This window comes from Brachyistius frenatus, unplaced genomic scaffold (genome assembly GCF_029030835.1).
Source record: "Brachyistius frenatus isolate BFR_SWC_R1_liver_20210118 unplaced genomic scaffold, ASM2903083v1 Contig_12, whole genome shotgun sequence".
Lineage (NCBI taxonomy): Eukaryota > Metazoa > Chordata > Actinopteri > Embiotocidae > Brachyistius > Brachyistius frenatus.
This window is the reverse complement of record NW_027210611.1, coordinates 3,310,686-3,330,247: the sequence shown is the minus strand read 5'-3', so window position 1 is coordinate 3,330,247 and position 19,562 is coordinate 3,310,686. Positions and strand designations below refer to the sequence as shown.

General features: G+C 39.4%; 1 protein-coding gene across 2 annotated transcripts in view; it reads left to right on the top strand.

The window, feature by feature from the left end:
• egfra (epidermal growth factor receptor a (erythroblastic leukemia viral (v-erb-b) oncogene homolog, avian)) overlaps nt 1-17,723 on the top strand; it is a 41,999-nt gene extending 24,276 nt beyond the window's left edge. The window contains exons 9-28 of one of the 2 annotated variants that reach the window (XM_069692258.1): nt 401-527; nt 634-707; nt 796-883; nt 1,026-1,225; nt 1,329-1,461; nt 1,878-1,968; nt 2,778-2,935; nt 4,604-4,642; nt 4,801-4,945; nt 5,141-5,263; nt 5,938-6,036; nt 7,106-7,291; nt 7,911-8,066; nt 10,104-10,179; nt 11,017-11,163; nt 11,636-11,733; nt 11,835-11,939; nt 13,800-13,847; nt 13,945-14,038; nt 15,185-17,723. In XM_069692258.1, coding sequence (XP_069548359.1) covers nt 401-527; nt 634-707; nt 796-883; nt 1,026-1,225; nt 1,329-1,461; nt 1,878-1,968; nt 2,778-2,935; nt 4,604-4,642; nt 4,801-4,945; nt 5,141-5,263; nt 5,938-6,036; nt 7,106-7,291; nt 7,911-8,066; nt 10,104-10,179; nt 11,017-11,163; nt 11,636-11,733; nt 11,835-11,939; nt 13,800-13,847; nt 13,945-14,038; nt 15,185-15,528 — 2,531 coding nt within the window. In that variant the 3' untranslated portion in view covers nt 15,529-17,723. Of the gene's footprint in view, nt 1-400; nt 528-633; nt 708-795; nt 884-1,025; nt 1,226-1,328; nt 1,462-1,877; nt 1,969-2,777; nt 2,936-4,603; nt 4,643-4,800; nt 4,946-5,140; nt 5,264-5,937; nt 6,037-7,105; nt 7,292-7,910; nt 8,067-10,103; nt 10,180-11,016; nt 11,164-11,635; nt 11,734-11,834; nt 12,003-13,799; nt 13,848-13,944; nt 14,039-15,184 lie in introns of both variants that reach the window. The other variant, XM_069692257.1, reaches the window with a different exon arrangement.
• The last annotated feature ends 1,839 nt before the right edge of the window (nt 17,724-19,562 follow it).

The window sequence follows — 19,562 nt, the reverse complement described above, 5'->3', positions numbered from 1 at the left end:
TTTTGGACAGATCAACCCATTTCCTGTCTTACTATCAAAGCTAAGCTTTATGCTAGGCTAAGCCGCTATCTACAATCTTTCCAGCTCTTGGCCAGAAAGCTAAAATAAAAGTACTTTACAAAGTGCCAAACTGTCTCTAACTTACAATTCGTATCCTCATGTTATATAAATATGATGTATTATATTATAGTGTGTAGTTAGCTGATGTGATTAGCTCCACCTTGAGCAACTACATGTTGATGCTGATGGGAACGTACTGCAGGCATAATGGGCTCATTTACTTTTGATGCTTTAAGTGCATTTTGCTAATAATAGTCACTACTTTACTCACATCATGGCTTCTTTTACTTGAGTTAAGCATCTGAATACAACTTTGAAATGTCTTCTCAATGGTTTACAGTGTGTAACGGACTTGGAGCGGGAGACCTGACTCACACTCTGTCCATCAATGCCACCAACATTGACTCCTTTAAAAACTGCACCAAAATCAGCGGTAACATCGCCATCATCCACACATCGATAAATGGGTAAGTCAAGGATGTCAATTGTTTTACAGTCTTCCTGCCAGTCTGCAGTAATAAATTGCTGGGAATCTTCACCAAAAGCCAATTAAATGTATTTTCTGAATTGTAGGGATAGCTATACCAAAACACCAAAGATGGAGCTGGCCCAGCTTGATGTGTTTAAGACGGTTAAAGAAATTACTGGTAAGACTACGCAAGACCTGAGTAATGCATGACAACCTGAATGCACACTAAAAGGGTTTCACAATTAACAAACCATTCGTTGCTTCAGGATACCTGTGGATTCAAACGTGGCATCCGAGCCTGAACTCACTCAGTCCTTTCGAAAATCTGGAGATCATTCGAGGAAGAACTAAACGGTAGGTTCTTCGTAAAGACCCCCCGTGGATTCACAACCGCTGGATCACGAGGAAGAAATTTGTAGTGTTATTCAAGGCTGTCGTAAAATCGTTCCTTTTTTTGCTCCTCTCATCATCCTTGTTCCACCTTTCTTTGGGACAGCGGTAGCCGCAGTGTGGTTATGACTCAGCTCGGCATCAACTTCCTGGGCCTTCGGTCCCTCAAAGAAATCAGTGACGGAGACGTGGTCATTATGAAGAACCAGAACCTCTGCTACACCAACAAACACCACTGGAAGAGATTCTTCAAATCAGAGAGCCAAAGTGCTACTATAGAGGGAAACGCTGACGCTGCCACGTGTGGTAAATTCACCAAATTCAGGGAGATAGTTGTACTATCTCCAATTTAAAAACTGGATAGTTATGCAGGAAAGATCCCTTCTTGAGATTGTATGTTTGGTTTTAGCTCAGAGGAACGACACTTGTGACAGGAAGTGCACCGCAGACGGCTGCTGGGGTCCGGGCGCGGACATGTGTTTTGCCTGCCGTGATTACAGCCGTGATGGGAGCTGTGTTGATTCCTGTAATATCCTGGAGGGGTAAGAGGAGGATTGACTGCCTTTTTATCTCTGAAATGCAGCGATCCTTATTTCAAACAAACAAACAGTCTAAACATCAGATCTGTGGGCTCTCCGGTTCACTCCTTCAAAGTCTATTTTCATACCCCAAAGCATTTCCAGACTTTGACATCAGATGAATTTGGGGGGATTATTAAAAGAAATGCAAAGACCAAATACAATCCAAGGTTTCTGAAGTTAAGTCACCAGTAGATACAAGACAAAACTTGTAGCAGCAATTTCACATTCACTCACTTTGTGTTTGTCTTTGGAGATCTCTCTCAAAAATTGAATTTGAACAAGCTTAAAATTTAACTTCTGTCCTCAAAAAAAAGGATCGAGAATTTCACTTCACATGTAACTGTGAGGGTCTGTGAGCATTGTTATTGTTTTTGCAGAGAGCCACAGGAGGCGGTCATGAATAAAACCTGCATGGAGTGTCACCCCGAGTGTCATCGCATGAATGGGACTGTGACCTGCAGTGCGCCTGTATGTGTCACCAACAACTAAACTAACACATTGTTTATGAAATGTATTTTTGTGACAGAATCGAAGAGCACCACAAGTTAAGATTTACGCAGCGTGAAATCCGTTACACAAGTGTTGGTGTTACTGATTTCCTCATCAACAGCAGCCTTAATACCATAATGCAGCACAGACACAAGACATGTTGTATTTAGAAAAATAACTCTTGTATATGCTCATAAATTCCATCTATAAATGAAAACAAGTTCAGGCCCACTTTTTTGGAGGGGGGGGGGGGGGGGCAAATCAAGATATATTATCAAAAATAGAAGTATGGTTTGAGGGGTATTTCGGGAAAGTATTAACCCTCGTGTTGTCCTTGGGTCAAAATGACCAGCAGCTGTGTTCAATCAAGTTCTATTTTATTTCTATATTTTCATATTTTTTTGGGATCATTGGTGACAAGGATGCTGTGAGGGTTTCTTTAAACCAAAAAAAAAAATCCCAAAAAATATAGAAATAAAATAAAACTTGGTTGAACACCGCTGTGGGTCATTTTGACCCAAGGACAACACGAGGGTTAAATTCCAGCTCTTGTATGCAAAAGGTGCATCAGAGAACTGATTTGTTCCTGCCTTTTCTGTGATCTTAACTAAAAAGCATGTAACATGACTGAGTGGATTGTCATTGCCAAACATTTGCTTCTTAATGTGGAAGATGTCTGCAGCTTGCTTTGAGAAATTATTACTATGAGACAGTGTGGTTTACATAATATTTACAGCTACTGTCAATTGAGTTGTAAACATGATAAGTCTTTGTTTTTTTACTTTCAGGGTTCAGGAAACTGTACAAAGTGTGCCAACTTCCAAGATGGACTGTTCTGTGTGTCCCGCTGTCCTCAAGGCGTGCCGGGGGAGGACGACACGCTGGTGTGGAAATATGCAGATGACATGAAAGTGTGCCAGCTATGCCACAAAAACTGCACTCAGGGGTAAAAAGCACTGTTCTGCACCACATTTCTCTGCGTTGGAAACATGTGTCTGTCGTAACACTGATGCAGAAATGCATCCGAGCCTGACGGGGTCAGCTGTGGTTCTGTTGGCACAGATTAGAGAGAAAAAGTTGGCTTTCAAAGTCACGCAATTCTTGCTGAGATAATTGAAATCTGACAATTTAGGAAAGATCGAAAGACCATACTAGTGTCATTCTTATTTTCCCATTTACATCAAATAAAATATGCTATGATTTATTCTTATTTTGAAAATTATACTATATTTTTCCCATATATCTGAATGCTTTTTTGTATCTTTGCATGGAAACCATTGGTTTCCATTTATTCCAGTATTTAATGTTAGAGGTCTGCGCTACATTATAGAACAAAACAGAACTGAAAGCGGACCTATTTTTCACAGTGATATACAAACAACATTCAGCCAGGGTGGTATACTCCTGAGTAACTAGGGTAGTGGTTTTGGGACTTTACACCACTAAAAGCTGTTGTGTTGACAGGCCTCTGTGTCTGTCTTGTGCAACTCTTTATGAAGAAAAATATTATACGTATTTCCCCGCGCTTTCAGAAGATTTGTGTTTCGTTAATGCATCACTGGACTACATGGAAATAAACAGTCCCCAGTTGACCCCAGTCATTGATGCATCAACAGTATTTAGTCTTGTAGACGTGTAACAAATTACAGAGAACTTGGATGCTTTTACTGGCAGAAAAGAAATCAAATATGCTGGGAAACACAGACGTGCGGTAATGGTGGTTGGTTTGACTTGCTTAGTCAGACCTATCTGCACCGTAGTGTGCCAGAATGATCTGGCTGTATAATGGACTGTGTAAAAATGGACGTAGTCTCCGGGTCTGAAAAAAGAAGCCAATGCACAAGTTCCTTAAAGTGCAATACCACTGAGGGCCACTAGGGGCTGGTTCAAAAAAACACAAAAAAAACCTCTGGCTCCAATAGACATACAAGATACAAGAATCATCAACTTTTTGCATGAAATTTAAAGTCAGTAAATTTTTCTCACACGCCATTGTGATATCATTCACTAAATTCAATCCTGCTGATCAGTGTTCTGGTGGTTCTTCTGAAAACAATTGCATATTTAATTAGATATTGGGCCTCAAAGAGAGGTATGTTTGGGTTTGGGTTGGTTTCATTGACATGCCTTGGGTACAGAAAGATTTCTGGTTGAGGTGAGTGAGCGTAGTGTCCTCAGGTTCTTAATCAGATCCATCCCTCGCTCCTCCCCAGATCGTCCACATATGGTCACTAGTGGCTTTAAAAAAAAAAAAAAAAAAAGATAGTGATAGACAAAATGCCAGATTGAAGGCTTCAAATGAACAGTTCACAAACCAATTAGTGGTGTCATGGTGGGTTGCACCCATATATTATTCTGGTATCGGAGGAAGAAAAACTCTCTGGCAGATCTTGTTGCCACAGGGATTTTGAAAAAAGTATGACACACATAGCAAAAGATGAGGAGGATGTCACCTGAAATAGTCAACCAAAGGCCAGACTAGGTTTGTGATGGACACTGACTGTAAAGCATTTGTTTATCTCCATAAGAAAACAATGTCTCCATGTTTAGTTGCAGAGTGAAAGAACACTGACAACACAGTAACATTAGATTATTTGTATTGATTTGTTTACAGGTGCGTTAGACCTGGTCTCGAAGGCTGCCACATTAAAAGGTGAGTAAATACATTAATGTGTGACACCGATCTTCATTGCTTAAGGATACGCCGACTTTGCCCAAGTTATTTGGGCTAATCAAATTTCCCCTCGTTGATTAAATTCACGAATGTGCTGCTTTCTATATGCGTTCTTAAATCAGCTCGCTGTCTTTCAGCCCCCCTGGTCTCTCAATGGTTGCGGCTGGTGTAGTCAGTGGGCTGCTGGCTGTTCTTATCGCAGGCCTGTCTGTCTTTGTGTTGCTACGCCGACGCCACATCAAGAGGAAGAGGACCATGCGCAGACTGCTCCAAGAGAGAGAGGTAAGATGAGAGAACTGAGTCAACACACTTGCATGGTTACAATAAGATGTAGAGAGAAAGCGAGACAACAGGTTTTCATTTCCTATTCTACAATATTCTATTTTTTGGTATAACATATCGAGCATTGATCTGCTACAGTGACTTTTTAGAGCAGTTTGTGAGATAGCATTTGAGCCCTTCGTTCCTTCTTTGCAGTTGGTTGAACCTCTCACTCCAAGCGGAGAGGCACCGAACCAGGCTCTGCTGCGGATCCTGAAGGAGCCTGAGTTTAAGAAAATCAAAGTGCTGGGATCTGGAGCTTTTGGTACAGTTTACAAGGTAATATAACAAGCCTCAGGTTTGTGTCTCCAAATACCTTATTGTCAAAATTATACTCCAGTGCTGAGGCTGTACTGAAGCTGGAGCTCTGTAACACTCTATGTGCCAAATCCACAGAGCCAACACCCGTCAGCGTCTCACTCATCTACATGTGTTGTCAATTTTTCAATTAAAATGTTTAAGTTGCCAGGTCACGCATGAGTGACTTCACTCTCACTTTTGATGCTGTTGTATTAATCACACCGGGAACGTGTTTATGCAGTGACATTGTTGGAACTCATCTTTCAAGCAGGGACAGGAAGCTGGTCTCCTCAAGGTTAACAGCTTATTTTAGGCTTGGTTTTAGGTTGGGGGAAACCTCCAGAGAGAGAATGTAAGTCAGTGTGCTGCTCTTCTCTACAAAAGCAAGTGTGCATGTGTCCTCATGGATTCCTGCCTTTGTGAGGACCAATTTCAGTTTTAGACCTTGACAGTGAGGACATTTTTGTAAAGTATAGACTACAAATAGAACACAAATTCATTGTATGCTGTATGTTTGAGGGTTTTACATGCACATCAGTTTTTGTAATTGTACTGTATAGGCCAACATTTGTATGTATGCTTGTGTGTTCACTTGATGTTTCAGGTGTTATTGCAGCCTGTAAAATAAATTTTAAAAACTTGTGTCCCTACAGGGTCTGTGGGTTCCAGAGGGAGAGGATGTGAAGATCCCAGTGGCCATCAAGGTTCTAAGAGAGGCCACATCACCCAAAGCAAACAAAGAAATCTTAGACGTAGGTTTACTGACTGATGTGGTAAACTCTGAAACTTACTGTAATACTGAGTCAGAATGTCTTTCTGACTCCTTCAGTTAAGTATGTGCTGGTTGGAAATGAAAGTGGAAATCTAAAAATGTTACACTCATTTTTTTGTAATTGCCACTATATTTTGACATGATTGAAAAGGCCCAGAAGTACCTCGGTGTGTTCCACAAACACAGACAGTTAAACATTAATGTATCCTGTAATTTATAGCACATTAGTTTGAAACTAATGGCTACTGTTTTCCTTGTAATGGAGAGCATTTCATGTTACCTGGTGACCGTCTTATGGGGTATAGGAAACATGATTGATTCTTTGGAGGGCAGTGTTTGGGCGTCGGTGTGTAATCCAAGGCTGAGGTGTTCTGGAAAGGAATGCAGTCCCGACACCGCACTGAGAAAGCCACCTGCTTTATATGCACGATGCAAACAGACGAACGTGCATGCCAGATCCTGTGATTTTGTGGTGGTGCTGCTCAGTCACTGTACACGAAAAACGTCTTTTTCAACCGACTGTCAGAATTACAGAGCTTCTAGCTTAGAAGTGGCTATTTACCGAACAATGATGATACTGTAATAGGCATGTAGAAAATATCTGGGATGCAGTTAATGCACTCATGACAGGAAACTTACTAAATAAAGCTCAGTTTGAAGTGTATGTCTTCTGGCAGGAAGCCGTTTTTACTGGCCAGTGCCAATTATCCCCATGGCTTTTTTTTTTAATTTATTTTTTTCTTATTGAAGTTGACTTTCTGTTATGATGACAGAGTTTCCGACCTCAGGCAACAAAATAGAGTTGGCTGTGTATGACTGCTGCCAAGAAACTTATCACCTAACACTGTGAATTTCCACAAATGTTACGTTTCTCAAGCTGCCACTATAAATGTGGACCAACATTTATGTAAGGGAAGATGGAAATAGCTGTAAAACTTTGAATAAATACACTTATTTTATGGTTATTTGTGTCACATGAAAATAACTGAAGAACAATGGCGCAAAAAAGAAAGAGGAAAAACTTGTGTATGTCTGTATGCACATTACAGGAAGCGTATGTGATGGCCAGCGTGGAACACCCCCATGTCTGTCGTCTGCTGGGCATCTGCCTGACCTCCACGGTGCAGCTCATCACCCAGCTGATGCCTTACGGTTGCCTGCTGGACTATGTCAAAGAGAACAAAGACAACATTGGCTCCCAGCACCTGCTCAACTGGTGTGTGCAGATAGCCAAGGTAAGAGAGACGGCTCAGGGAGATATCGATTTACATAGCGTGGTCTGTTGAGTATATTAGACCTGTATGGGGCTTTAGTGGTTATTCTACACCCCTAGGCCAGATATTAGGCTATAAAAGTACTGTATAAATCCAATGTTGTTTATTTTCAATATCAGTACAGTTTATCCAATGTCTTTGTGGGTTTTTAAATCATTCAGGGAATTTAATTTAATATATGTGTGTGTATGTGTGTGTGTGTATATATATATATATATATATATATATATATATATATATATATATATATATATATATACTGTACTGTATATACTGTATATACTGTGCATTTTATATTTAATATTTTTTCCTGTTATTTTATTGCTTTTTATTGCTTTCCTGTATGCTGCTGTAGCGGAAAAAAAAAAATTCCCCTTTGGGATTAATAAAGTAGCTACCTAACCTAACCTAATATCTGCTGTCAAGAAAAGTACACAAGAAATTTAGTTGATTATATGACTAATCAGTTGATGTGACAAGCCAGTCGTGACAGATTTCAGCACTTTCAGATCTTGTCTGTGGCGAGTGAAAGCATTGCTCTTATGTAACAGCCTCCACTTTATCATTTGTTTGACAAAAGGGTATGAACTACCTGGAGGAGCGCCACTTGGTGCATCGTGACTTGGCAGCCAGAAACGTCCTGGTGAAAACTCCTCAGCACGTAAAGATCACCGACTTTGGTCTGGCAAAACTCCTCAACTCTGACGAGAAAGAGTACCACGCAGATGGAGGAAAGGTTGGTTGGAGATTTAAAGTAGTCAAAGGTGTTTTTCTGTTACCAAGAATTTTCTTTGAGCAAAATATTAAGACACGGGTTGTGATCTCTACCTTAAATGTTTTTTAGATTTATAGTCATCAGTTGTTGATGTTGCACAAAAATAGGCCCAAATATCAACAACATTATTTGTGCATGTACAGCCTGTTACTAAGAGGGTGCTTGTTTGACAGATGACTTCCTGTAGATAAATCAGCTCCGTTCCATAAAAGATGTAATTTTTGCACTTAGTTGTGCTCTAGATTGAATCTCATGTAAGGGGTGCACTATATAAATAGTTCCTGTCAGTGAGCTGACTTCTAAGAGAAATGATGAATGAGTTAAGTTTCTTTTTTTTATTGTTGTTTCTTTGTGCCACTGGACTATTTTTGCTTACAGAAAAACACACAGTGAATGTATTTGCCTGTAACTACAGGGTGACCTGTGCACTTTGTCTCTGTAGAATCCCCTTACTGTGATGATTTACAAATATTCTCTTTGTTTGTTGGCTTATAAAGTCCCTGAAGTAACCAACTTATAGATCTATACTGATGTATTACCTTATTATATTGTCAGAACTCAATTACATGTGTTTTTTTAAGCAACAGATAATAAGATAATTTGGACCAATAAAACATTTGGTTTTAGTCCAGATATCTACATTGTCAATACCAGAAGGACAGATGTGAATAGTGTCCACTTCTTTGAAATATATCCTGACAAAGTTGTACTCATTTACCGAAACCCACCACTGCTGAGATTTCCTTCATTCACTGTGGTCAAGATGCACGGCCATAGAGAAACATGCTGTTAATTAAAGATTACAGGACAGGGTTGAAGTCTGACTTTTGGTCGTGCAAAAAAAAAAGAGTAGCTATTAATTGTAAAACATCTATAGTTTTGGAGCAGACTTGATTATTATGCATGAAACTATTTGAAACGTTGTGACTCTCTTTGATGACATCCTTCTGCTTCTCATCTACTGTAAACTGCAAACTGGAACAAAAACCTTGAAATCAATAGTAAATGTTTGCATTTTCAGTAACTTCATAGTAACATTTTTATTTTTGAATATGTTATCATTGCAATTCTCCACCAATAGGTGACACTAAAGTTGTATTATACACTGAGGATGGTGATGAATGTGATTTTAGTAAAAATGCCAAATTTGATAAATTAAGTTATTACTCCTTTTACCATCCCCTTACAGATATTGCTGTTAAAGGTCTAATATTGTATTAATTCAAAATTCCATCACATCTTTGATTATAAAGCAGATCTAGGCACTGTATAAACACTGTGGAGGTGTCAAAATACTCAGTCCACAAATAAATGCAAACGGCCTGTATTCAGCAAATTTGCAGTTTGGATGTCCAAAAGTTTGTGATGCCACAAACTCCACCCTAAAGACGGCCCACTGTTCAGTCTTTTAAGAAAACAGAGCAGTCATTCTGTCGCAGAGCTAGTGGGCTACAAAACTGAAGAAATGGTTGTCCTTGGCGTGCATCACTCAGAAGAACGTCATTGATATCAATATGCTTTATAGACACAGACAGCCTGTTCTTGGCAGACCTCCAAAGAGAAGCTTCAGAGACATGAAAAACTATATCAAGACTGTGATTCAAAACACAGAAAAAGTGTAAAATGTGGGACCTTTAAGAGGATCAATCCTGTCAAAGCTGCTGTCTCAAAGAGCTATTAGACTTCTCATCGTATGTATTTGAAACCACCGCTCGAAACACAGGCATCTACAATTACAAAAATCATCTGATAAAATGTATGATGTAAAGTAGTGCATGGAAAGACTGTAATTTTAAAGGAAAATATATTTTGTGTTAGGCGTTCAGCCCAGGAAACATACTCAGGGAAACATTATATATACACTATACATTAAAAAAAAAAAAAAAAAAAAAAAACCTTTTGAATGCTAATGTTTTATCATGTTTGGTGCAAATATGTTTTGCATTTTTTAATTATGCAGATTAGTATTGTACTAAAATGCTAATTTTTGTTCCACAGGTACCGATCAAGTGGATGGCTCTTGAATCCATCTTGAACAGAACTTACACACACCAGAGTGATGTATGGAGTTATGGTAGGTCACCATCATAATGTGGTGAATACATGCTCTACCTCTGACCCAGTAAGGCAGAACCTTGCATGCAAGGTCCCAGATCTAGCTCAAATCCTTGTGTAACGTCAGATATGTAAAACAGCTGGGCCCCTGTACTCGTGAGTATTGGTGACACTCTCACTGGAGAAATATTTATTCATTGCTAAGTAAAGTGCTTTAACAGCAAGCGAGGCAGAAAGAGGACAGTTATTTTCAAGCTGCAGATAGGATGTTGTTTTTGGAATTAATAAAGCTTGTCAACATCTTAAAATACAACATGAAAAGGAAAGAACATCTTGCAAGCATCTGCGGTTTTAAGGACACAGGTAGCGCACACCTACACTAGCAGTCTCAGAAGGACAATTTCACATCAGAGTAGATTGTTGCTTCAACCCACATAAGCTGTTCTTCCAGCTCAGGAGCACACATGCACAGATGCCTACACACAGAGAAACCAAACACAGTGCAGTTTTTTTTGTTTTTTTTTAATGGGCCAGCTTCCAGATCTTCTTTTCCCGAGGGTTTGATCATGCCTTCCGCTCAATATGGCAAAAGCATCAACAGCCCCTGGCAGGAGCGATGGGCTTCCTTTCCTCCTTTTCCCTTCTTCAGTTCCTCCAACACAGAGATGCATCCTGCTCCTCACTCCCACTCCTGCAGGCACAGCCAATTTGTCAACATGGCTATTTTGAAACTGTGTGATATTTGAGATGTGTACATCCTGTCACTCATTTCTTCTTGTTTATTGGGAGCAAAAACAAACTGAGTGACAGCTCGTCGGACTGACGTTTACCAACTGTTCTTCTTTCTGCACTGTAGGTGTGACAGTCTGGGAGCTGATGACATTCGGGACCAAACCATATGATGGGATACCAGCCAGTGAAATAGCTGGTGTACTGGAGAAAGGGGAGCGCCTGCCTCAACCACCAATCTGTACCATAGATGTCTACATGATCATGGTGAAATGTAAGCTCATTAGTGTGGATATGATTTACATAACCCAGACACATTTAGTACTTTATATCAGAGGCGCAACATTAAGTACATTCATTAATGGACCGAAAATTAAATGCCCAAATTTGAGGGTTCCTTCTAAAATGTGAGAATTTGTTCTGTTTCTTTGTCTTGTATTACAGAAAAATGTGTATGTTTGTTTTTGTGACTGTTGGTCAGGAAAAAAAAAGAAATGAAATGACCCCACCTTGGGCTCTGTGATACTGTGATTGGATTTGTTTTGTAACTGTTTCTAATGTTTTGTTTTGTATGTTGCAGCCCTACCTTAAGCATTTGCTTTGATTGCTTTAATCAGACAAGCTGTTTTCTAATTGAGCTTCCTGCTAAAATCTCTTATCATTTCTGCCAATATCTTCAAAAAAAAAAAAAAAAAATAAAAATTACTTGACTTATCTTTATGATCTCTGCTGATGTTTCTGTACAGGTTGGATGATTGATGCAGACAGCCGGCCTCGTTTCCGAGAACTTATCGCAGAGTTTACAAAGATGGCTCGGGATCCCTCCCGTTATCTCGTCATTCAGGTATAATTTTACTCCAGTTCTGACTGCTTCAATCTGAAGTCTATTTGATGATGAGTTGCAATGAGAGATCCACAAAGCTGAGGAAAGCATTTCTATTTCAGGGCGATGACCGAATGCACCTACCGAGTCCTACAGACACCAAGTTCTACCGCAGCCTGATCAGCGGGGAGGACATGGAGGATGCCGTGGATGCAGACGAATACCTGGTGCCACAACATGGCTTCTTCAGTAGCCCGAGCACCTCGCACACCCCACTTCTTTACTCCACAGTAAGCTCCTTCATATCAACAAACACAATCAAATGTCTTTGATCAGGTCTGTCAGTCCTTCTGAAGGTGACTTTTGTGTTGCCACGGCTCAGATTCAGGCAAAAGCTGAGAAACTAAGCATCCTGACACAAGAAAAGAAAATAATTCATCAATAATTCAAATTTGTATTGCAATACTACTGCTGATATTTCAGAAAAACTTGGAAGAGTGACTAATTTCTCCAGATTGTTTCATAGTTAGCCAGTTAACTCAGTTTAAAACTGAGACAACAGCATGTGTTTCAAGCCTGCTTTTCAATCAATGCATTCCACCTCCACAGTACTTAACACAAGACTGTTACAAAAATGTGTTACCAATGTCACCATATTTTAGGCTGAGTGTCTTGCTCCTCATGAATCAACTTATTTGGGGATGAAAGTACATGAAATGATACCTCACCTCCACAAACACACACACCAGATTCACTCACAGTCACCTTCTTCGTCCAGAAACGTAAAGAATAAAACCAGCTGTTTTGGAGGCAGTGAGCAATTCCCCAGAAGAAGCAGCATTAATTGAGGGAGGAAAAGAAGTTGCACCACATGCTCCAGCACTGCACACATTACCGACATGCAGCCAACTGTTTGAAAATTTAATTGTGCTATTTTAACCGTGTTTTGGGAAATGGGATTTCTGCATAAATCATTACCCCGCGAGTCAGAACGGAAATAAACAGTCATTTTTGGAGCTTGTTGAAAACAATCAGCTTTCACTTCAGTCAGCAGAGACAGAGCAGCAGCTGCTAAACTGAACCTGGCTGATCGCGCGGTGTTGAAGTCTTACCTGGCCTGAACCCTTCTGACCCCCAGCAGCCCTCATTCTGTTTAACTGTCCCGTCTTGACCCCGCCCCCTCATCATCCTCCATTAGCCCCTCTCCCACGTTTCCTCCTGGTCGCCCTGTGATTGATGAGAGCTGAATGAGGAGAACTCTTCCACCTCGGGTTCAATGAAGGCCATGTGTAGGTCTGGTTCTTCTACCTGGGATCGTTGCCGGCCACTGACAGCCTGGTTAGCCCATATGAGTTTTCAAGTTTGATTACCTTTACAGGCACCCAGGCGCACTTTTGAAAATCTTTGTCCAATAAAAACTCAGAAGAGGCCTGCTTTTGTAATACCACTGATACGGCATGGCCCACTGAGGGCAATATATAAAAATATATATATATTTATTTTACAGATGGTTGCTGCTTCAGCGTGTTTAATTTCCTTTTCTTGTTGAAAGTAATTGCACTGCCACAGCTGTCACTCGGCTCTCTGTATTTGCTCGGTTTGTATGGTTTCACGCAGTTCATAGTGCTTTGACTCGAGAGTCTGACAGACATAACAAAGCTTGTCAGATTGCCTGAATGAATATGAATCTGCTTGGTGGACATTTATTTCGATCCCCATCAGCTTGTACTGAAAATGGCAGCTCTAACTTCTTCACGAGCACCATAAAAACACATTACTATCACAATTCAAAGGGAACTGACTGTCCCCTGAGAGGCTTTAAAATAAATCACATTGGCCCAAAGAAACACACACACTTAAGAAAAAACTATAAATAAAAAAGTAAATCAGAATTCAATAAAATCCAAACTGAAATATAGCAAAACATGTTTTTTTTCTGAATTGAGCACTGCAGATTTACTTTATAGTAGGCATTGCCTGCTTTATGGTTATGAGAGGAATATTTAATTGTTCACGGCTCTATTTCCTGTATTTGTTGTGTTGACATTATTAGACTTTAACTAAAGTTTATGTTACGCACTTTCCAGAGCTTCAACAGCAGCATCGGAACATGCCACAGCAGAAACGGCTTATTGGTGAGAGAAAATTAAACCTTTCATAAACACTTGGAGAGGAGTACCCTCTTTGTGTTGAGCTTTTGGTATCATTTCAAACCTCTGCCCTTTGTTACAGAACGGATTCCCGAGCAGAGATGGAAGCGTGGTCCTCCGATATATTCCCGACCCCACAGATAAAACTTGGGAAGACGCCTTCCAGCCCGCTCCAGGCAAGTGTCCTTCATCTTTAAAACCCCTCAGTGATTTTACATTTTAATGTCTTTCAAGAGAAGCCTCAGTAGAGCTCGGATCCTCTGTTTGATTCAGTGATGAAGGTTGACATCTAGTGGTCAAGCATCATGCTGCTGTATTTACTGCAATGCTGTCCCAGCTTAAGAACATACTGTACTGTAGTCATTTACTATTTGATTGAGTCTTTCTTCCAAAGGTTTTACAGTCCCATTAGTGCATAAATCGTAAGACTCTAGTTGGGGATTTAAAATGATAACGGTTTAGCATTAGGGCTGGGCTCATGACATATCACATATGTATTATTACCATCTGTATATCGCCAACCGCCTTCTATGACACTTTTTCAGTGTGTGTTTATGGTTATGTAACTTCACTGGAAATCTGCAGCTTCTGACCACCGACCTCCACACACCACACACCTGCAGAAGCAATTTGTCCTTTTCACAACTTACAATAGACCAGAAGACAATTTCATTATCCACCAAACTGGAAAATTGTCTTTTAGCACATAATAACACAATAAGAGTTTAAATACTTAAAAGTAATTTAATTAAATAGACTAATTTAAGGAGGTTATGAAGAATATACTGAATATTTTTTAACTTTCAGACAGACAAATCCAAAGGTCAAAGCATTTTTGAATGTCCCTGCTCACAACTGCATACAAAATGATGGATGTAACTTTAATTAAAAAGAAATGGAGCACACAATATGTTCACTACATTGGTTTTCTGTCTGTAACCTTTGACTTTAAATACATTTTTATCACATGATGCTCTCAAACATTTAAAAAAAAGATTTCCTGCAATGTTGGAAATCAATCTGCAGACTTGGGGTTGTAGGAAAAGATCAGCTGTAATGTTTCTGGGCTATATGTGCAAAACCAGGGTCGCCTTGGTGGCCTAGGATTTAAGGTATAGACCATGAGCCACAACATCTCCAAGCTGTATCAAGCCAGGTGGCCCGTCCCTCTCCCCTCAAATACTTTCATCTATATACAGTCAGCTAAATAATTAAATGCAAAAAATGACCCCAAATGTAATCAGAAACAAGCAAAACTTGAATCATGGTGTATTAAGCTGTTATAGACTTAATGGGAATTAATGTAATTGGCTTTCTTACAGACTACATGAATCAGAGCGGCGTCTCAGACATGGTCAATCCTATCTACCAGCATCCTGGTCCCCCTCGCACCCTCCTTCCCACAATCTCTTCAGACGATACAGAGACGGAGTACCTGAACTGCTTTAAGAACGAGGTCAACGGACCCGAATACCTCAATGAAGTCCCATCCCCCGCCATCCTCCCGCTCACCTCCAATGGCACAGTCCACAACATTCAGAAATACCAGCCCCAGAACAGCATAGACAACCCTGATTACCAGCAGGACTTCACTCCCACCTTCAAGACCCACACCAACGGACACATACCGGCAGCAGAGAACGCAGAGTACCTGGGCCCAGACTGACAACTGAGTGGAATAAGAAACTGTTTTCTTCTCTATTAAGAAAGATGCTGTTATCTTGGCTGGAAAAGCAGAGATAAGTGGTACCATCAACAATCATATGTCGTACTCTGTCCTTATGGAGTTAGGCAGCACTTTGTGCAGCTTCCTGCATTGTTTGCATCCCTTCACATTAAACCAGTCTCATCCCAAAGAGTTTTTGTCTGAACACCAAACGACAAACTGACTTTTTCTTCATGAAAGCAGGACGAAAGCTGAGTTGCACTTGACTCGGTTGACCTTAGAGTTGCTGGACCAGCTACACTCCACCCTAATGATGTAAGGAGGTGGAAATGTCTCCTGAAAATCTCTGAATATTATGCACAAAATACTACGTGATCCAAATGTGTCGGTGGAGGAACGCTATTAAAAGGATGCGAACGCCTCCTTTTTTTTAAGGAGGCAGAAGCTCTGTTGCAAAGAACAGAAACTGGCAGCTCAACCCAAAACACAAGTTGTAGACTCGCTGGTTATAGACTCTGTGAAGTCAAGAAGAGTAAAGAGAGGGTTTTTTTTGAGGGAGTTTTAGATTCCTGAGGCCTGACGACGCTCCTCCGGAAGGATGAGTCATCAAGGAAGCAACATTTTGCAATGTATAGAATGTATAGCCAGTGTAAAGGGGAGTACTGGTGAATTATATCATTTTAACATGTTACCTTTATCTTCGGAAACAGTTAGCCTGAGACTAGAGAGGAGAGTTCCTTGTTTGATATGCGTCATATCACACGAACTATTTAGAGAATGTGATGGCAAATACAGCCAATGCGATTGTAGTCATGTTCGCACACTGCTGTTTTGCAGCACTTTTGTAAAATGAAGCATATTTGTGGAGCTACACAAAGTTAGCTGAACTCAGAATTTGTTCGATTAGTGTGGCATACTAGTCTGCATATACAGGAGACTCTATTTCGGCCCTGCGACTCATTACTGCCCATTAGCTTTCCGACAAGCTATTTCTCCTCCGCTCATTGACCTAACAGACAATAACTTAATCAGGAAAGACAAAAGTTAGAAAACAAATCTGTGGCCCCAGTTATGTTCCCATGTTTCTATTTGTCATTTTATATCTTGTTTTAAAATGCTGGTTGAACTGTTAGGCCATGTGACTAATTTTGTAGCGTTTCCCTGTGATGTATTTAAGAGACCATTTGAATGGCCAGAAACTAAGAATGTGTCCGATGTCTGTGGTTTATTATTATCACCAGGATACTTTGTTCTTTTGTTTTGTTTCGCACAGGCTGTTGACGCCATTTCTATGAATTTGTTCCTAGCTTTAAAGTCCTTTGGTCTTCCAAGAGCATTAACTTTGCAATTATTATTATTCCTAGTTTTAAAGGAATATACTGTTGTAGCGGCCTATGAGCCCACTTTTGCAGATTTTACACAGGTACGTGTACAGACAACAGTGATTATGATGTAATATACCCCAAAATAGTCACGTATAATTTATACTCAGTACACATTTTTTTGTCATATCATATGTGAATATGCACTTATTCATGAATTGTGATTATTTCCTTCAAAATTTAACATGAATAAATCTTTTTTTTTATGGAACTACACCTTTGGGGTTTTTTTCTACAGCTTTACGGAGTGAGATACAGGGAGAAGGGCAGGGAGTCTAACGATTCACTCATCTACTCAGTCTGTGTCTCAGCACTTCAACCAACAGTCTGATAAAAGGCCCCAGAAACAGATCAAAGGCAAGCTTGTTGCTTATGCTTCTTTGTCTCTGCTTAGAAAGCTGATTATATTGTTTAACTCCGAACACAAGAGTACAAGTGACCTTGTTCTAAACTAGGAAAGTGTGGAGAAACTGAGTCATACAATTAAATAAACAAAAGGTTTCTTTAACACCAGGACAATATATGTTAATGGATGCTGTGTTCAAGGCAGAAAAAAAAACTTAAAAATAAAATGTTGACCCAAGGGAAAGGATTTGTATAACAAACACCCCAGTTATAATGAGCTGCGAGCACAGAAAATCATAAATATCCAGCAGATTTGAAATCATTAGAAACCTTGATTGAGTTTAATAAAATTATCACATTTATGTAACGGGTTAGGATGTCGAAGGTTAAATGTTATAGATTGGAGTTGCATTCAGCTAAATGTTGTAGAAATGAGTTTCAGTAACAAATGCTTCTATTTTACTATAAGGATTTAAAGCGCTTGTTTGGACCCAAGATGAGAGATTTAGGTAAAATACTTCTGGTGAATCGGGTGAAGATTTTAGCAAATAAAGATTACCATGGAATCACCAGTTGATTAACTATATCAAGTGAATTATTTTTCTTTCATGAGTTTTCTGAAATTTCATGTTTAAATATTGTATGATCTAATTAAATATGTGTTCATTTACATACATTTACAGCACAGATGTTTCAATGTTGGATAAAGTTGAAGGTTTTTACAAAATGAATTATCTCTTTTTATCACTCCATGAATCCATGAGGAAATACTGTCAACAAATTGACCAGTACAGAAAAACAAAAAACAATGTTTTTGTCTGCTATGACTCAGCTTAAGATTCCAAAAAAGTTACAGAGAAAATATATTTATTTCTTTAAAATATAAATATTTGTGATTAAAGCAACAATTTAAATCAGGCAAAAAAAAACTACCATTCAGTAAGATACTTTAACACTCAGCTACCTGATCCATCTGGACTGTCTGAGAGTGTTTGGATAAAGTTACATAGATAGTTTCCCCAAACTCTATTTAAAGAAACAAATCATTAACAATAACAATGACCAGGAAGATGTCTTTGCATGAAAACATTAAAAATGTAAAAAGCAAAACCTAAACTTGAGTCTTTATACATTCAAGCCAAAATTGAGCAAAGCTTCCTCTCTGTTTGCGTGAGCAATACCTCCTGTTGTTAATGTTCTGTTGAAACCAGAGACGTTGAAAGTTGAAACACAAGTTGAAACATTTTGCTAAAGGGATACAGATATAAGGTTTCACCGCTGAATGTCAAATTTCACAGTAATGCCACAGAGAGGCCTTACACACAAGCAGCCAGCAACACATACAGGTGTGTGCACACGCCTCAGACTCAGAGATCACAGACTCACAAAGACAGTTACCAACACCTGAACTAATCCATCAATTGTAATCCATCCATAGACCTGATGTTACCTGAATAAGTATTGCAATGAGTATCGCAGAAGTTGTGCCTCAACCAGCAAATGCATCACATTGATCAAAGGCCACAGAGGAATACAAATCATGCACTTAACATTAGATGTCTTCATAAACAATGCAATCGTTGTTGTGGTTGAGTGTGAACGCATCAGTGGCTTTTTGGCTCATCCAAAAGTGCTGGTTACTGCTTCAAGAGTCCAGTTTCCAGATCTTGATTGTGTCTCCACATGTGAACGTTTATAGAGTGATATCACAATCCATAATACAACCACTTAGCTCACCAAAAAACTGCACTCTTGCTAACAGGAAGTGGAAATTAGGTCAAAAGTAAATTTTGTGCTGCGCCTGTTGGACAAATTGGGTCACCTGTTTGGCTTTTTTTTTTTTTTTTGTTGTCTAAAAGTAGTCAGTTTGCTTTATCACTGTATTCACTCATTTTTCAAATCATAAATGAAAGCGTTCACATATTAAATATGAATGAATTAATATAATTTATGGAGGGTGCAGGAGAAGACAAGCCTCCTATGATGTTTATGCTCCCATCTGGAACAAACTCCCAGAAACCTGCAGGTCTGTTGAGACCCTCAGCTCCTTTAAATCAATATTGAAGACTTTTCTGTTTGCTGCTGCCTTTCATTGACCCAGATGTAAGGATGTTGATTAATTTCTTGCATTTCTGCATTTTACTACTGTGTTTTATTTCTTAAACGGCACTGTAACTTTTATCCCATTTTTAGCTTGTTTAATGTTTCAATGGCTGTTTTTAATGGTTTAATCAACGTTCTTACTTGTTTTGAAATGTCCTTTTCGTTTGCCTTATGTTTTGATGCTTGAAATGGTTTTGTGTGAAG